Source organism: Pelophylax lessonae, assembly GCF_965119305.1.
Source record: "Pelophylax lessonae genome assembly, chromosome: 4".
NCBI lineage: Eukaryota > Metazoa > Chordata > Amphibia > Anura > Ranidae > Pelophylax > Pelophylax lessonae.
This window is the reverse complement of record NC_138771.1, coordinates 538,202,206-538,219,425: the sequence shown is the minus strand read 5'-3', so window position 1 is coordinate 538,219,425 and position 17,220 is coordinate 538,202,206. Positions and strand designations below refer to the sequence as shown.

At 41.3% G+C, this 17,220-nt stretch overlaps 1 protein-coding gene across 1 annotated transcript in view; it reads left to right on the top strand.

Moving 5' to 3' along the window:
• The window catches only part of CDS2 (CDP-diacylglycerol synthase 2), a 119,817-nt gene extending 104,759 nt beyond the window's left edge, over positions 1-15,058 (top strand). The window contains exons 9-13 of the mRNA XM_082255584.1: positions 1,766-1,834; positions 3,032-3,184; positions 10,909-11,028; positions 12,768-12,871; positions 14,417-15,058. Coding sequence (XP_082111710.1) covers positions 1,766-1,834; positions 3,032-3,184; positions 10,909-11,028; positions 12,768-12,871; positions 14,417-14,546 — 576 coding nt within the window. The 3' untranslated portion in view covers positions 14,547-15,058. The remainder of the gene's footprint in view (positions 1-1,765; positions 1,835-3,031; positions 3,185-10,908; positions 11,029-12,767; positions 12,872-14,416) is intronic.
• The last annotated feature ends 2,162 nt before the right edge of the window (positions 15,059-17,220 follow it).

Sequence of the window (17,220 nt, the reverse complement as noted above, 5' to 3'; positions counted from 1 at the left end):
AAAGTTCCCCCCATGCCTGTGAAGGCGCACTCTACAAGATCTGAGTACGTCTTGGGCCTGTCATCATCGGGCTTCTGTGGCCCAGGTGTGTAAGGCGGCGACTTGGTCGTCCGTTCACACCTTCTCAAAATTCTACAAAGTGGATATTCAGGCATCGGCAGATGCTTCCTTTGGCCGCAAGGTTCTTTGTGCGGCAGTGCCTTAGGGTTCCTTGTTTTTTTCTTGGACCCTTGGCTGTTGGGATGTTTTTATCCCTAGGTTATTTGTTTTCCTGGGTTGTTGCTCCTGTTGAGCAAGTTTTTTCATGTTGCCCAGTTGGTTTCCTTCCTTTGGTAAGGTTCCTTTCTCTGATGTGGGTATTGCGTTGCTTTAGGCGCGGCTGCTGTTTTCCCACCCCTCATGTCTACACTGCTTTGGGACGTCCCCATTGTAACGAATATGAAGAGGCGGCGACTGTCGGAGGACGTAAGAGAAAATGGAATTTTTGTAAAATCTTACCTGTAAAATTTCTTTCTGAGTCCTCCGACAGTCGCCGCCCCCGCCCCTCTTTTGGGGTTTGTTTATGTACTCTACTGCTATACTACTGAAACTGAGGTAGGAATGCAGGAAGCAGGAGGGTATTGACTGAGGGGACCACCCCCTAGGGGTGGGGTATGCTAAAAGCTTTGATATTAACATATTCTGTTGCCTAGCTACTCCTACGGAGGAAAGGTCAATAACCCCATTGTGACGAATATGAAGAGGCGGCGACTGTCGGAGGACTCAGAGAAAGGAATTTTACAGGTAAGATTTTACAAAAATTCCGTTATTTTGTCCTGACCATAATAAAGAGAAAATGCCAGGAACAAAAAAAAAAAAACATGAGTCATTCCCGTTAAGACGGCTTCTTCCTCATGGGTCTATGGGTGTAGCTTTCTAATTTTATCAAACTAAGTATATTGCTTCACATATCCACCATTCCTTTAAAATATCTATTTTCCAGTGTCAAGATTAATTAAAAAAATATCCACAAATCCCTCCCTTATGTGACCTTTAAACTGATCTACCGTGAGCTACCTTCTAAATATTATTGACCTAAATTTTGGAATAAATTTGATTTTATTTTGGATGTTTTATAGCAAAAAAAGTTTTTTTTTTTTTTTTCTTTTTCTAAATGGTCGGGCTTTTTGTTTGTAGTGCACAAAATATTTTTTTGTGGGGAAAATATGACCTAAATTTTATTTTGGTACAGTGTCACATGACCGCACAATTGTCAGTTGAAAAAAAAACAGTGCCATATAGCAAAAATGGCCTGGTCTTGAAGTGGGTTAAATTCTCCGGTGGTAAATGCTCATAGAAAGAGGAATAGTATACCAAACACTTTATTGAAGAGATAAAAGGATCCGCTTGTAAACATTGGCTTTGCATGACATTACACCGTTCCTGTCACGGTCAGGGAATACTGGAAAGCCTGGTGTGGTGACTTCATGGTCCCACCCACCTGACGTGTTGCGTCCAGTAGGGACTTTCTCAAAGTGTAGTTGGCTACACTTCTTTTCATATTGCATGGTTTTAGTTGGTGATTAAACAAGGGTGGGGTGCAGCTTTTTAAAGATTATTTTTATTGTAGGTGTATTATGATTGGAGGAACAGCGCGGTGATTGATTCATATTTTTATTACTAATTCGACTATTTGAATGGCTTTAATCCTCATAGATTGTTTGATGTTACGCCTTGCATGATGTTCTTTTCTGTACTGATCTGGCTCTTCTCATATTTTCACCAGCTGTCACCCAAGAAGACGTGGGAAGGTTTTATTGGAGGCTTCTTCTCTACAGTTCTGTTTGGAATAATAGTAAGTACAGTGCTTTGCCCAGAAGTCATTGTCAGCATATTCATCACAATGAACAAAAACTGTGTAAAGCAGAAACTCTATGAGAACTATGCACAAAACTTAAAGGGTGCATTCACTCCTGTGAGCATTCTCAACACTGATTACCTGTGAGAACCCAAGCAGGGGGGGTCCTAGGGATTAGCTGTGGGAGGCAGTCCCATTGAAAGCAATAGGAGGCTGCCAGATCCCACAGATAGTTGCAGCAACCCACATGTAATCATTGTCCGGTGAATTTGCATGTGTGACACTGTACCACCCTGGGGAGTAGATCAGGTGTTTTTTTTTTTTTTTGTTTACATACTGCTATAAGCATATATTTTTACTGAATGACAGTGTGTAGACACGGTCTATTGTGGTTAGCTGTGATCTAATCACATGGTAGTAATGGGCTGTGATTTAGATGTGATCACTGTGACCAATCACAGCTAGCAACACAATTATATACAATGAATTCCATGAAAGGAAGCCAATTATTGTTTACAACTGTCATGTGATCTGCTGTGATTTGTCACAGCGATCTCACATGACACTGGCAGCAGGCCAGTATAGTGATCAGTCGCTTGCTGTGTTTGGTGGACAAAGTAAGTGACAGATCGTGCAGGAGCATGGCACGTTCTCGGGAGGATGTCCTCCCAGAACAATAGGGTTCCCGCCGTCTGTCATTTTTCAATGACGCGAGCGGGTAGCCGTTAATATATTTCCAAAGACAGTCTTTCTTTTCTCTCTCAGCTAGACACAGATGTTGATTCGGATTTAAACTTTGCTTAGCGGTGGTTTGACTCTTCTAGTGCTGTGTCAGCACAGGGTATTTTAAACCCTGCTACAGCACTTAGCAAATATAAGATGAGCATATTTCTTTATATACAGCCCACCTGCAAAACAGTAATCAAGAAGGACTTTAAACATTCAAAATAATTTGTGGTCTGTATCCACCCAACTTTAAGGTATTTGGAATGCTATATTCCCTCTTATACCATTGGCAGGAGACATCAGCAATCACTGCTGCAAACTTTTGAATCACTTTAGGATCCAATGGGAAATATTAGGTTGTGTAGACTGGTCTTTGAAAAAAAAAATGTTAGCTATTCTTTCTTGCTGTATTACTATACTTCTGTGTCTTGTTCCTTTTCACTAATTTGAGTTTCACTGTTTCCATAGCTTTCTTACTTCATGGCTGGATACAGTTACTTTGTGTGCCCTGTGGAGTATAACAGCGACACCAACAGATTTGCAGTGGACTGCGTCCCACCAGATCTCTTTCAGTTACAGGAATATCACATCCCTGCTGTGATTCAGTCTTTCATTGGCTGGGTGAGGAATTCATATCCACATATCCAAATTCTCAGTCCTTAACTGTTCTGGACAGATACATGTTCATCTGTCATCCCTTGAAAGGATGTCCTATACCTGGTACACATCACATAGTTCTATGCATATTTACAAAGTTAGTCAGATTGATAAGACACAGGTCCAACCAATAGAAAAAAAGAAAATTTCCATATACAGAATCCTATACCAACAGATGATCCAGAGGAAGGCAAAAAACACCTTCACCATTGACTCCCCCCAGCTGTTCTCCTCCTAGTATATATGATGCGTGCATAACCTTTACATTTATCAACCCTAAACCTAATTTTCTACATAGTTGCCCAATTAAATAGAGAATTAAGGTTGGCTGGTAAGTTGGCAGCATCCTGTAAGGATGTTAACCTCACTGCATAGCTTGGTGTCATCTTGGAAGACTGAAATGGTACTTTTAATCCCAGAACCTATATCACTTATAAAGAATGAAATAAAAATTAGGGGCCCCAACATTGAACCTTGGGGTACACTACTAATTACCTTAGACCAGTGGTCCTCAACTCTGGTCCTCAGGGCCCACTAACAGGCCAGATTTTAAGTATTACCTTGGGGAGATGCAGACTAGAGTACTGCAATCACTGAGCAGCAAATTATATCACCTGGGATATATTTCAGTTATCTTGCAAACCTGGCCTGTTAGTGGGCCCTGAGGACCAGGGTTGAGGACTACTGCCTTAGACCATTCAGAGTATGAATCATTACCCACTACTCTCTGAATTTCGACTTTTAGCTAGTTTTTTATCCATTTACAAACTGAATTTTACCTTACACATTAGCCTTGTGCGGGAAACTGTGTTAACACCACAACCTACTAAACGCATACAAAAAACACATAAGGGTTTATTACACAGCATGCATGAGGGTTTATTATACACCACCGTAGCTGAAAAAGCTGATCCAACATGTCTAAGGGTTTATTAAATAAATAGCAATAAAAAAAAAAATAAATATATATATATATATATATATATATATATATATATATATATATATATATATATATATATATATATATATATATATATATATATATATATATATATATATATATCTCTCTCATCATGCATAAAGGTTTATTGAATAATATTTGACACAATTGTTTAGTATCTTTATAGGGTAGCGCTGCTCAATGTTTCTTTATTTGTATTCAGTGTACAGGGGCTGGGCACATTTAGGTTATTTATTTAGGTCCTGATTAAGGGTGCTTCATATCTCTTCATAAATCCAAGTATACTTTATCTACAGCCACTCATTTGTCTAAAGATTCGCTCACCTCCTTTATAAAAAGAAATCAAATTTTGTTTTTGATAACTTTGGCCTTTCATACATCCATGCTGACTATTACTTAAAATATTGTTTTCTAGCAAAAACTCACCCTTGTGTTATTTTATCAATCTCTCAAATATCTTCCCCATTTATAGAAGTTAAACTAACCGGGCTATAATTATTTGATAAAGACTTTGATGCATTTTTAAATATAGGCAGCGCAACGGCTTTGTGCCAGTCTAGTGGTACTGAGTCAGGCCTTAAAGAGTCTTAAATAATTAGAAACAAAAAGCAAATGCTTAAAAAGAGAGCGCAGCATACATCAGTGAGTGTTGGGCTTACTAGTTGAGAAAAGATTAGCTAAAAAGTAAAAATACAATGATTTTAGGATAAAGGTACTATCGAACACCATCTTGTTACCTGGCCCATATTTTTATTTGCTTTTTTTAAATTCTATTGACAGGCTAATGTCAATGTTGAAATAGACCATAAATATCACAAGGATTGCTCTGATCTGCATCCAAGCTAAGACCTGTCACTTTACACGCTGTGGGTTCTGAATAAAGTCCAGCCACACCAATAGAGCAAATGGGGGTAACTCCCGGTCAGTGGAGGTCTGTAAATACCCACGGGAACAGGCACTGTGAGAAGAAAAGAACAAGACTGAGAGCGCACTGCCCATAGTATGGTTAACCCTTTAATAAAGACACACAGCAACCACAATATTGCAGCTACAAAGGAACAGCTTGTAAGAGGCACATCAGCATGTCATGAAGGTTCTGCTTTGTTCCCAGACATCAGTGCTGCACTGTGGATGGCAGGGAGGTGAACGATCCCTTCGGTCCTGAGAGGTGGTAAAACTCATCCTGGAGAGCGCATCAGATTTTAGAGCAGCTGCATGCTGAAGATGATCAGGACCTGCAGAGATCATGCATGGCTATGAGAAAAACCAGGCCGTTCTGTAAACTTACTGGGCAACTGGAAGAAACTGCAGCAAGTGGGGCATGGTTGCCAAGACGATGATGCATTTCGGTGGCGTAAACCCCCTTTTATCAAGGAGTTTTCTCCAGTGCCCCCCCCCAAGGCTTCACAGAGCATGCGCTCTGCAGGTCCTGATCATCTTCAATGTGCAGTAAGCGGCTGCTCTAGGATACGGAGTGCTCTCCAGGCTGCCCACTTCTCTGGACCAAAGGTATCTTTCGTCTCCACGCCATCCATGTTGCAGCACCGAGGTCTGGGGACAAGTCAGTCCCTGCTGCTGTGTCTCAGCCTGTTTGGAGTGGGAGACCAGTGTCGCTGCAGATGGACACAGCGCTGGATTCAGATAGAACTTGGGTAAGTATAAAGGGGGGTGAGGGGGGTAATATAAATACTGGGACATTTTTTACCTTAATGTAGGGAATATCCCTTCTTAGACAGTTGTCACCCCAACATGTTTCCCCATTGGCAGATTTCTCTCCTGTTCTTGTGACAACTCAAACATTTTCACATACATGGAGACATAGACAACAATGAAAACCTGACAGCCATTCTAACCCTTCCAAGCTCTATCCAAAACAAAGCTTAAAGTGTATGTAACATTAAAACTTTTATTACATTTATGTTTTTTTTTCCTTTTTCGTTTTGAAAATAGACAGCAATTAGAACCCTTGTTATGTTCTTATTCTGTTGCTGTCCCCATGAGATTCACCCTCTCTATTTGTCACGTTTTCCATTATCACTGAAAGTGAATGTAAAAGAAACCCACATTTTGCGTTGTGTCCAGAACAGGAATAGAAGGAACATCTTCCAGCAGGGACAATAGTTTTGGGGACAACTAGGGATTCCCTCACTTTGGCAGGAATATCTTTCATTTCCTGTTTTGGCTATGTGGCGGGAAGTGAAGGGAAAACTCCCCAATGGGAGTGGAGTTATAACCCTTCCTTCTAATTTAATTGTGCATTCTGGTTTTAATAATTTAGTTTCAATGCCAAAGTTATGAATTTTGTGCTTTTAGAAAACATAGAATTTATAGAATTTTTAAGTCTTTAATTTGCTTTTTAACAGATGCATGGATGTGGGAAAAAATGGTTTGTCCATCAGTTATACAAAATAGCAGGCTCCCCACACCCACAAAAGGGTTAACCCATTAAAAATGACAAGCGGAGTTGAGTCATATGACTTGTACCACCATATACATGGAATGTTTAGTTAATGTTGTCTTTGAGATTTTTTTTTTCCTGTATACATTCTAGTATTCTGCAAGTAGATAATAATAAAAGCAGACAATGTATTGTCAAACAGTGACATCTAGTGGTAGTCTTATAGAATGCATCCATTTTGTTTTTCTCCTAAGTCTGGATAGGTGTATTTTTATATATCTTTAGGATTCAGGTTAAACCTATGTGTGGGTCGGAAACACATGCATAATCATGCATATCCCTGACCGCAAGAAAAATGCGCTGCTCTTTAGCAGCTGTGCGGGTGTGCCATTTATTTGTAATGGCACCCCATGCATTGGAAAGCACAGCAGCATGCTGCACATGCACGACTGGCACATATGTGAACCTACGTTAATGGTTGATTTTAATGGTTAGGGTTAAGCTCCAGCTTTGTGGATAAAAACACTTTCTAGGTGACCTGTATACATTGCAAGAATTTTAGCAAACTTATTTGCGGATTCCTTACATACAATGTCCGAAAGAATTTGCTTTACTTGAAATGACTGGGGAAGTGGGAGAGTCTGCTTTTGTTGTCACCACCTGAGCAATCTCATTGATAATAAAATTAGCACCAGCTCAGTAGATTAAAAAAAGGCCTGACTTTTTTCCTAAATGCACATAATATAACTGGATACTAATATTTAGAGGTAAAGTTGATCAAGGGAGTACCTGGTTGCCTGTTGGGGGATCAGGAAGGATTTTTTTCCTTAGCTGGGACAAATTGGATCATGCTTTTATTGTGTTTTTTTTTTTGCCTTCCTCTGGATGGAGGTTTTGTGTGCCTGTTGTTGTTTTTTTTTTTTTTTTTTTTCTCCCCTATGTTGGTTGAACTGGATGGACTTTTTTTTTTTTTTAAACCAGATTAACGATGTGCATTTCTTTCCCTGTAAAATCTCAGAGTATCACAACAAAAATGACATTTCCTTTTTAGGTTATGTCTTTCGTTTTTTTCTTTTTCATTGTGCAATCTTCTGGGAGAAATAGCAAGGCAATCTCGTAAACAAGGATTGATATTTGTTATAGTCCTCTGCTTGGATGCAGCATAGAGAACGCCTCCAGTTTGGCATATTGCAAGGTCACATTGATTTTCTTCTTTTGCCATTTATGAAAAAGAATTGCTGGCTGCAGCTGAAAAATGATTTTAACAACATTACAGAAAGGTTTGCATAGCAATTATCTATTTTTTCCCCAAACCTTAGTTATCCTTTTAAGTGTTAGGATACAGATTAACCACTTCACAACTGGACCAATTCTGACATTTCTCACATACAGTGGGAAGAAAAAGTATAGGAACCCCTTGCATTACGTTGTTTTCTGCAGTCATTTGCCAGAAAATGTGACCTGATTTTCATCAAAGTCACAACAATAGACACAGTGGGCTCAATTCACTAAAGCATGGGTGTCCAACCTTTTGGCTTCTCTGGGCCACATTGAGTGTAGAGAAATTTTCTCGGGCCGCATATAAAATATATACTATAGTTCAGCCCTCAAAATTTACACTCGCCTGCTCGCATTTGGCTAGTGTAAATATGAGGACTGCGAGTATGGACAGGGCTGCGCTGTCCCGGGATGTGTATCCAGCCGTGGACAGGCTCGCAGCACATGCATTTCAATGGGAACTGTACAGTATCCTTGGGAACGCTCTTCTCCACCTCCCCCTCCCCCCCTCGCACTGGCTCGCAGAGCGAGCATTTCAATAGGAACTGTACAGCCGCCTGGGACCGCCCTTCTCTACCTCCCTCCTGCTGCTCATTCCTGCCCCCCCCCCCACAAGATCACAGCGCGGGTATTTCAATAGACACTGTCAGCCGTATGGGACTGCCCCGCTCCACCCCCCTCGTGCCACACCCCCCCGCACAGGCTCGCAGCATAGGCATTTCAGCCACCTGGGATCGCCCCTCTTCAACTCCCTCCTGTTAGACATCCAAAAAATGGAGAGGTGCAGGTCTTAAGGGAGACCTAAGTGAGGGGGCTCAACCCCTCTTGATCCACCCTCAGTGAGCACAGATGCCTGACCTCTGTGGCTGCAGGAGAATGGTAACTATGATGACAGTGTGCTGTGACTGGACGCAGTATATGTTTGTGCTTGAGGGGGTTGGAGGCATTGAATGGGGGGTCTATACAAAATGTGTGCTTGGAGGAAAGGGGAGGGGGCTAGAGCATAGATGTGCTGGATTGGGGGGGGGGGGTTATTTTGAGGAATAGGTATAAGGATTAAAAAAAAAAATAAAGGATTGGGGTGTGGGGGGGGGGGTAGAATTGGAAGTATAGGTCTGAAACATTCTCATTCCAACCACCCCCCATCTATTATACCTATGCCTTCAATTCCACTGCATTGCATTGCATTGGGGCTGCATTCATGGGCACTGGTGAGGCTGCATTGGTGGGCACTGGTGAGGCTGCATTGGTGGGCACTGGTGAGGCTGCATTGGTGGGCACTGGTGAGGCTGCATTGGTGGGCACTGGCGAGGCTGCATTGGTGGGCACTGGCGAGGCTGCATTGGTGGGCACTGGCGAGGCTGCATTGGTGGGCACTGGCGGGGTGGCACTAATGGGCACTGATAAGCTGCACTGAGATGCTGCCCTGATGGGCACTGATGATGCTGTACTGATGGACACTGATAAAGTTTTTGTTAAAATTTAGTTTTGTAACTTAATTCTGCATAAAACATTTAAGAGTGTAATTTCATTAGATAATTTATGAGGGTGTGTTTAGGGGTGGGGAAGAGTGGGGGTTGGGGTGGGACGAGGTAGTGGTTGGGTGGGGCAAGTAGTGGCGAGTAACTCTTACGGCCTGGCGAGTAGCTAAGGACTTGAAATTTTGAGCCCTGCTATAGTTAGTTAAGGTATATAAGTAATAAAATGCCGCTGCGCCCTTCCCGCGCGGCCGCACCCCCCCCCCCCGCACAAATTTAACACAACTAGAGGATGATCAAATGAAATGCAGTATATGGAGGTTTACTTCTTCTAAGAGATATTAAAGGAACACTCTAACCATGCAGTGATTTGAAGTGGTCATGGTGGTAGGAGTCAGAAGGAATCCACATGCTCACCCCCCCCCCCCCCTCCGAGGCAGCCTTGGACATGCCTGCACTAAAGGATATTGCATGTGATATTTTGACATTGTATCCAAATATCTCATACAGTAATCAAAATGTCAATTCACTGCAGGGTTATGCAGTATTTACCACAAAAATAAGAAAAAGATCAGTAAGTCTGGCATAATATCTAAAATCAATTCACAAAAAAGAAGAAAAAAAAGATAAATGCATTACTTATTAAGCCATGGTCTAGCCACATGCTATTTAACAAATATATTTAATTGCTAGCTGGTTAAAGAGCCGGCACCAGCCTCGTCCTTCGCTGCCAGCAGGATTTTGTGGAGGTGGCCTTCTGCGCTCTGTAGAAGTGATCAAGCAGCTCTATAGCCTGGATACCGGGATCATGGCTGCAGCTCCCCGTATAACCACTTCAATCTGAGGATGTACCGGTACATACTAAGGAACACAAAGTGTTTAAGAGGTAATTATTTGAATTATTAGTATTAGATGAGGTTTAGGGTTAAGTGTTCGGGTTCAGATAAGGGATAGGTAAGAGGTCAAGCTAATTTTAGGCGGTATGCAATTTTTCATTTGAAAAAAAAAAAAAAATAGATCCTTGTGCTAAAAAAGACATAAGAACGTTAAAGTCAAGTCACTGTTTGCAAAAATCCAATCAATGCGCATATAGTTGAAGGGAAAAAAAAGGTGCACTTAATGATGTTTGTGCAAATGAGCCTGCAAAGCATTTCAACTGCTTGGATCCTACAGACTCTTAATCCAATTCTGTCCAAACTGAGGTACGGACTTTTAGTTCTAGAGCAGGAGAAAGTGTCAATGGACAATGACTGTGGTGATCACCGCACTTGTGTTCTGTTGAGAACTTAAAGTCCCTTTGTGGCAGGTGGGACTTGTAGTTTATTTTCTCATTATCCATTAACTATAGTTATCAGGTTGCATTCTTGGTTCTAAATTTGGTGTAGACTTTAAGGGGGCTGTACATGCTAAGCATATTTTGAACAGGTCACAATTTCCATTGCACAATAATCCCCATGGAATGACCAAATTATCACTGAATGTTATTCCAAAAAAATAATTGATGGTTATGAAGGACAGTTATTGGTGTTCAATATGGGATGTCTCAATATTTATATATTCTCTTCTGCAGAAAACAGTCTGGATGTATCCTTTCCAAATCCATAGCATCGCTCTTTCTACGTTTGCCTCACTCATTGGGCCTTTCGGAGGATTCTTCGCCAGTGGATTCAAGAGAGCATTCAAGATCAAAGTGATTATCCTTATTCTCAGAGATTCTATGCTGAGTTCACCCCAGTGTGCCAAAAATGTTATTGCCCAATGGTCCATTTTCCTAAGGACATGGGGTTAGGTTTATTCCCAGGAAAAACTCAAACGTCGTGCCATTGCTTCCTTTTTATTTTACTTCATTAATAAAGCTACTTTTTGTGTGAACTGGCCTAATAGAGCGTTTCAAGATTAAGGAAAATACCTTTCTTTAAACCTTGTATTCTGGCTTTCGAAGAGCTTTGGGGAAGCATATTTTCAAACTCTAGGGGTAGGTGGAAAGGCTGGAGTGGAACCTACATATGTCACCTACCTGTGACGTTTAGGCTGCTTTCAAAACGGTCTCTCTAAACCGCTCTGGAGGGCAGTGATTGTGAAGGAGGTGTCTTAGGGAATGATTTGACTGCTCAGCTGTTCCTAGTGTTCCAGACAATTTAAAGGCGTGGATTTAGTAAGTCTTGGCACTGATGAGCTGCTTCAATGCAAGGAAGCCCATGGTGACCACGCTGAATCGCCTTGCATTAACAAGTCCTCTTGCCAGTTTAGTGTTTGAATGGGTGACTCAGTCAAATTCAGAAGGTCATGGCTGAGTATTGTTGATTTTAATCGTTTCAAAAACTATTACATTACCAGCACGTGCAGGGAATGTAACTGTCAGCTGCTTGTACTCTTAGGTCCCTTTTATACATGCGGACCGTTCATTTCATCAGTTCAGTCACGTCAAAATGGTTGAAGTATTCATCCGTTTTTCCATCAGTTTTTTTTTTTAAATCTACTACTGATGCAAAAACAGATGAAAAACTGACCGTTTGTCAGTTTACATCCGTTTTTCACCCGATCCGTTCTTTTAACAGAAGAAAAATAGAGCATTGATTAGTTTAAAAAACCGATGATGACAGATGCAGATGTAAACTGATGTAAATGGACGATCAGCCATTTACATCCGTTTTTCCATAGGAATGCATTGATGTCTGTCCATTTTCTCATTCATCCATTGATGGATGAAAAACAAAACGGACAGCATGTGTGGAAGGGGCCTTAACCAAATCGTCAAACCTTCAAATGACGAGTCATAACTGATCACATGTGCAGCACCATGGCAGTTGAAAATCAAACCGAAGCCAAGATGGCAGCTTCCATTGCTAAAAATGGTAGGAGGGTTTAGTTCCACTTTAACTGCAGGATCCTATGTTTGGGATAACATTTAAGGGAATGGGAAAATATCAGGGTCATTTTAGATCCATTGCACATTATATTGTGTTTGTGATTTTAGATGTTGACCATAGATACATTTTATTTAATCTCTGGGGTTTTTGCCTATGGTCTTGGCAAAAAAAGCTGGAGATGTGAGCAGCTTGCACTTCCAGAGATGGGTAGACTGTGAATCGCAATGAAAAGCTAACATCTTAATAGGGTCCAGTATTGATTGAATAGGAGCCAAAAGATAGTATGCATATACACAAACTGGGACTGGAGAGATCCATCCTGGTTTTTAGGTATATTTGTGATCAACAGCCTGGAAAACCTATAGGCTTTCTCAATTAAAAACCAACAAGTTACATAACCTAAACATTTCGGTTACATCTGACAGACGCTACCACCATACATTTTCTGTAAATGTCAGCATTCATTGTAGGTTTTCTGCAGCCTCCTATTGCCAGAAGGTTAGCTGGAGACTTAACGTTTCTGCTCCTTTTAGGTTCATATGTTTTCTTTTTTCCTTAGGATTTTGCAAACACCATTCCAGGCCATGGCGGTATCATGGACAGATTTGACTGTCAATACTTGATGGCTACGTTTGTGAATGTGTACATTGCCAGCTTTATCAGGTGAGTAATGAGTTGAAGCAAAGCTTGGAGGATCTCTGAGCACAGTTTTGTCTGTTTGAATCCACTGACACAACGTTACTTTGGCTTTTGATTTTTTTCTCTTTCTGTTGACTGCAATTTAAAGAGGAACTGAACTATAGAAGCTATGTTTAACCACTTGACCTCCGAAAGGTTTTACCCCCCTTCACGACCAGGCCATTTTTTTGCTATTCAGCACTGCACTACTTTAACTGGCAATAGCGCGTTAATGCAGCAATATGCAGATACATTTGTATAATTTTTTCACACAACTAGAGCTTTCTTTTGGTGCTATGTGATCACCACTGGGTTTTTTATTTTTTTGTGATGTAAACAAAAAAGGACAACCTTTTTGATAAAGAGATTTTCTTTTTGTTCATGAATGGAAACCCATTCATGACAGTTTGTTTATATTGTTACCGTGTGATTGCTTTGATTGGTCATAGCGATCACGATACCCCGGGCACTTACAGCGGCAGGGTACGGAGCACCATGATCCGCTGTGTCCAGCAGACACAGCAGTAACAGGCGTGCGCACCTGCGTGCCCAGGGGGTGCACTAGTACACATATGCTGCTCCCGATGTATGTGTACGTGATTGTGGCTTTACATTCCACCCTCCCACAGTAAAATTACCGTGGGCAGGTCAGCAAGCCATGCAATCAGAAGAAAAATGACTAATCACTAGTCTTGCCTGTGGCCTATCTAAAGCTGATATTTCTTTCATTCTGACTTAACATGTTTTGTTTGTGTTGTGTCTCAGTATGGAGACAGCCATCTTGGTAGAGGCAGGGTTTTGCTTCTTTATGTCAGGGTCTCCAACAGGAAAATCGTGAGCGGCACAGTTTTGAGATCACCAAATCTCACTCTAGGTCCCCTAGACTAGCAGTCAGAGGCAGCAGTGCCTTAGATCTCACACTACAGATGTCTATGTACAGGTAATGCTGCTGAAGGCACAGGAGTACCCTGGTACCTTCACATACCAGGAAGAACATTGTTACTTTTTAGAAGGAATTCATTTCTCAGGGTGCTTCTTAGACACAACTAACATTTCTAAATGTTCCCTGTGATCTAGCATATCTGGCCTTTTTGAGTTCAGGCCTCTTTAATATTTAAACCTTAAGACCCCGTTCACACTGGGGCGACCTGGTCGCCTGACAGGTCGCCGTAGGTCGCCTGGCATAGAGAAGCTGTGGACCCGTTCTAATAGGAGCGACACAAGTTGCTCCGACTTAGAAAAAGGGTCCGGAGCTTCTTTGGGGCGACCTGGAGCGACCTGCATTGACTTCAATGTTATGAAGTCCATGCCGGCTGCTCCGAGGTCGAGCTGCGTGCCGCGACCTGTGAGGTCGCCCCGGGAAGTCGGATCGCCCCAGTGTGAACGGGGCTTTAGTCTGATATAAACTGTATTTATAGCTCTTTTACTAAAGATTTCAAAATATGTCTGCACCTTTTATATATTGAACACCGTTCCTTTCATTTCAGTGCATAATCATACGTATTTGTTTTTTTTTTTCCCTCTTAACAGGGGTCCCAACCCAAGCAAACTAATTCAGCAGTTTTTAACATTGCGTCCTGACCAACAAATTCACATTTTCAACACACTGAAATCACACCTAACGGAGAGGGGGATGCTGGAAAATGGCGAGGGTGTTTAAAGCAGCTGTACGTCCCATCTGGGCGGCACCTCCACCCGGCGCATGTGGGTTCACTGTATAGTAACACTGTTCCAGCCCTTCTTGGAGAGGACTCATTAACCCCTTTGCTGCTGGAGATGTTCCCAGAGGTCGTTTTTTTCTTTTTTGTAAACATTTGTGCGATGTCATATTTTGCCTGTGTATATATATATATTATTTTTGTTTTTTCCACAAGCCTTGTGTTTACATATACCTTCTGAAGACAGAGCCTAATGGCCATATTTATAGAGGTGGTAAATATGGGGTGCATTGCATTCCAGCCTCCCACAAACATACACTATGGAGTAAGGGACATTTCTGAAAGTGTATAAGGTATTTCTTTACACCATATTTAGACCATTTACTGAGCCATTCTTGCTTTTATTAAGCATATATTTGTATCATTTCACAGAATTAGTTAGGTCTGTACATTTCAGTATTATATGGTGGATATGGTGTAGTGTACTGAGCGCCATTTTTATTCTGCTTGGTTTTTATTTGGAGGGTGAGTGGTGCAAAATAGAAACGGGTTACGAGGTTTGCTACCACTAGATGTCAGTATGTGTGTGTGTGTATATGTGTGTGTGTGTGTGTGTGTGTGTGTGTGTGTGTGTGTGTATATATATATATATATATATATATATATATATATATATATATATATATATATATATATATATATATATATATATATATATATATATATATATATAATCTCGTGGGGTGGCTCAACACCTTAGTATTAACCCACATTGTGCTTTGCTGGGTTTAGTTCTCTGTAACGTGAAACAGATTTAGGGTAGGCAGCATTTAAGGTTGATTGAACCCTTCATATGTTCATTATTGCTTTTGTGTTACTGAAGGCAGCAGCCATGGGTTGCAGTCAAAGCAGCCATGTACATTTAGGCTCATTGCACACCGTTCCATCCAGCTGGGGTGTTTCCCTTCTGGGGTATTAGTGTGCCCAAAAGGCACAGATGCTGCAGGAAGACTGTCAAAGTCTATGGGAGGCTGCAGCTGGTTGTTGTACCGAGTGGTACTGGTGTATAGGGATCTGTGCACTTGGGGGGCGAAATTCCGTAACGCAGGTCTTCTCCATTCCGAAACGTTGTCCCTGAGTGCACAGGCCCTAAACGCTGGTACCACTCGGTACAACAACCAGCTGCAGCCTCCCAGAGACTGACAGGCTTCCTGCAGCTAGGCTGTATACTGCACCTGGTACTCCCAGGCGCACACCACAGTTGGATGGCCCCATGTGCACAGACTTTACCTATGCAACATAAGTTATTAAATTATTACCATGACATCTTGGTATAAGCCTGACTAGAAAGACCATAAGAATAAATCCATATATACTGTACATCTAAACCCGTGTTATGTTCCTTAGACTTTACCATAGCAGAGTTTTTGGGTTGAGCATTAGTCTTTTGGCATGTACATGGCCAGCTTTGTTTAATATATATATTTACCAAGGTGTACATGTCCCAAAGTAACAATAGATGGAAGGAGTTTGCAGTGCACAAAACAGAGGGCCACAGGACCTCCAGGATGAGGAATATAGTGGTAGTTTTCTAGGATTGGCACTAGTTAGGTTACACATGTTCAGTGTAATGGAAAATCTCTTTCCATATCTCCACTTTCAGAAATGTCTCTCTGAGTCACGGTTAAGGCATGTTTATGTACTCAAGATTTACTAGCCTTTCATTTGTTCGATACAACCTACATAGATCCTAAGTTATGACCATAACGGTTTTCACATTTTAGTGTCTATATCATTTTATATACAGGAAGTGTTACATCAGGTTTAAATTATTTTATTATTGTTAATGCTTTGCTGTGAAGGACTGGGTATTACAGCAATTTTGAGCTTTTATTTATTTTTAAGGGATCTGAAATTATACTCTAACTTTGTTTATTGAAGCTGAATTCCAGATAGTGTTTTTTTTTTGGCATAGTTGGCTTGGTCCAGCTTGAACCAATGCAAGTATGCATATGCCATACCTGTAGGCACTGCTCTGGAAGTGGAGAATCACTGTAGTAGCCGCCGCTACAACAATGTTCACCACTATCTTCTGGGTCCCATGGCTGCACTGCTGTACAGGGGGGTCGCTTGCTTAGCATGGTAGCCATTTACAGAACATTTTGTATATTTCTCAATTAATGCAAAGCCATCCCTGATTGATGAGTTGGAGATTGAGGTCACTGCCCCCTCCACCTCCTCCAATTGGGGAATGCTTTGCATTCATTAGAAGAAAAACGCAAGGCGTTCTGTAAATGGGGCCTATGCTGAGCAAGTGACTCCCTGTATTTATTACCCAGAAGACCACGGCAACCCACTTCCACAGTGGTCCCACCAGCATCACATATGTATACTTTATTTCAAGCTGGACCCAACCATCTACAGTGGGTACGGAAAGTATTCAGACCCCCCTTAAATTTTTCACTCTTTGTTCTATTGCAGCCATTTGCTAAAATCATTTAAGTTCATTCTTCTTCCTCATGAATGTACACATAGCACCCCATACTGACAGAAAAACACAGAATTGTTGACATTGTTGCAGATTTATTAAAAAAGAAAAACTGAAATATCACATGGTCCTAAGTATTCAGACCCTTTGCTCAGTATTTAGTAGAAGCCCCCTTTTGATCTAATACA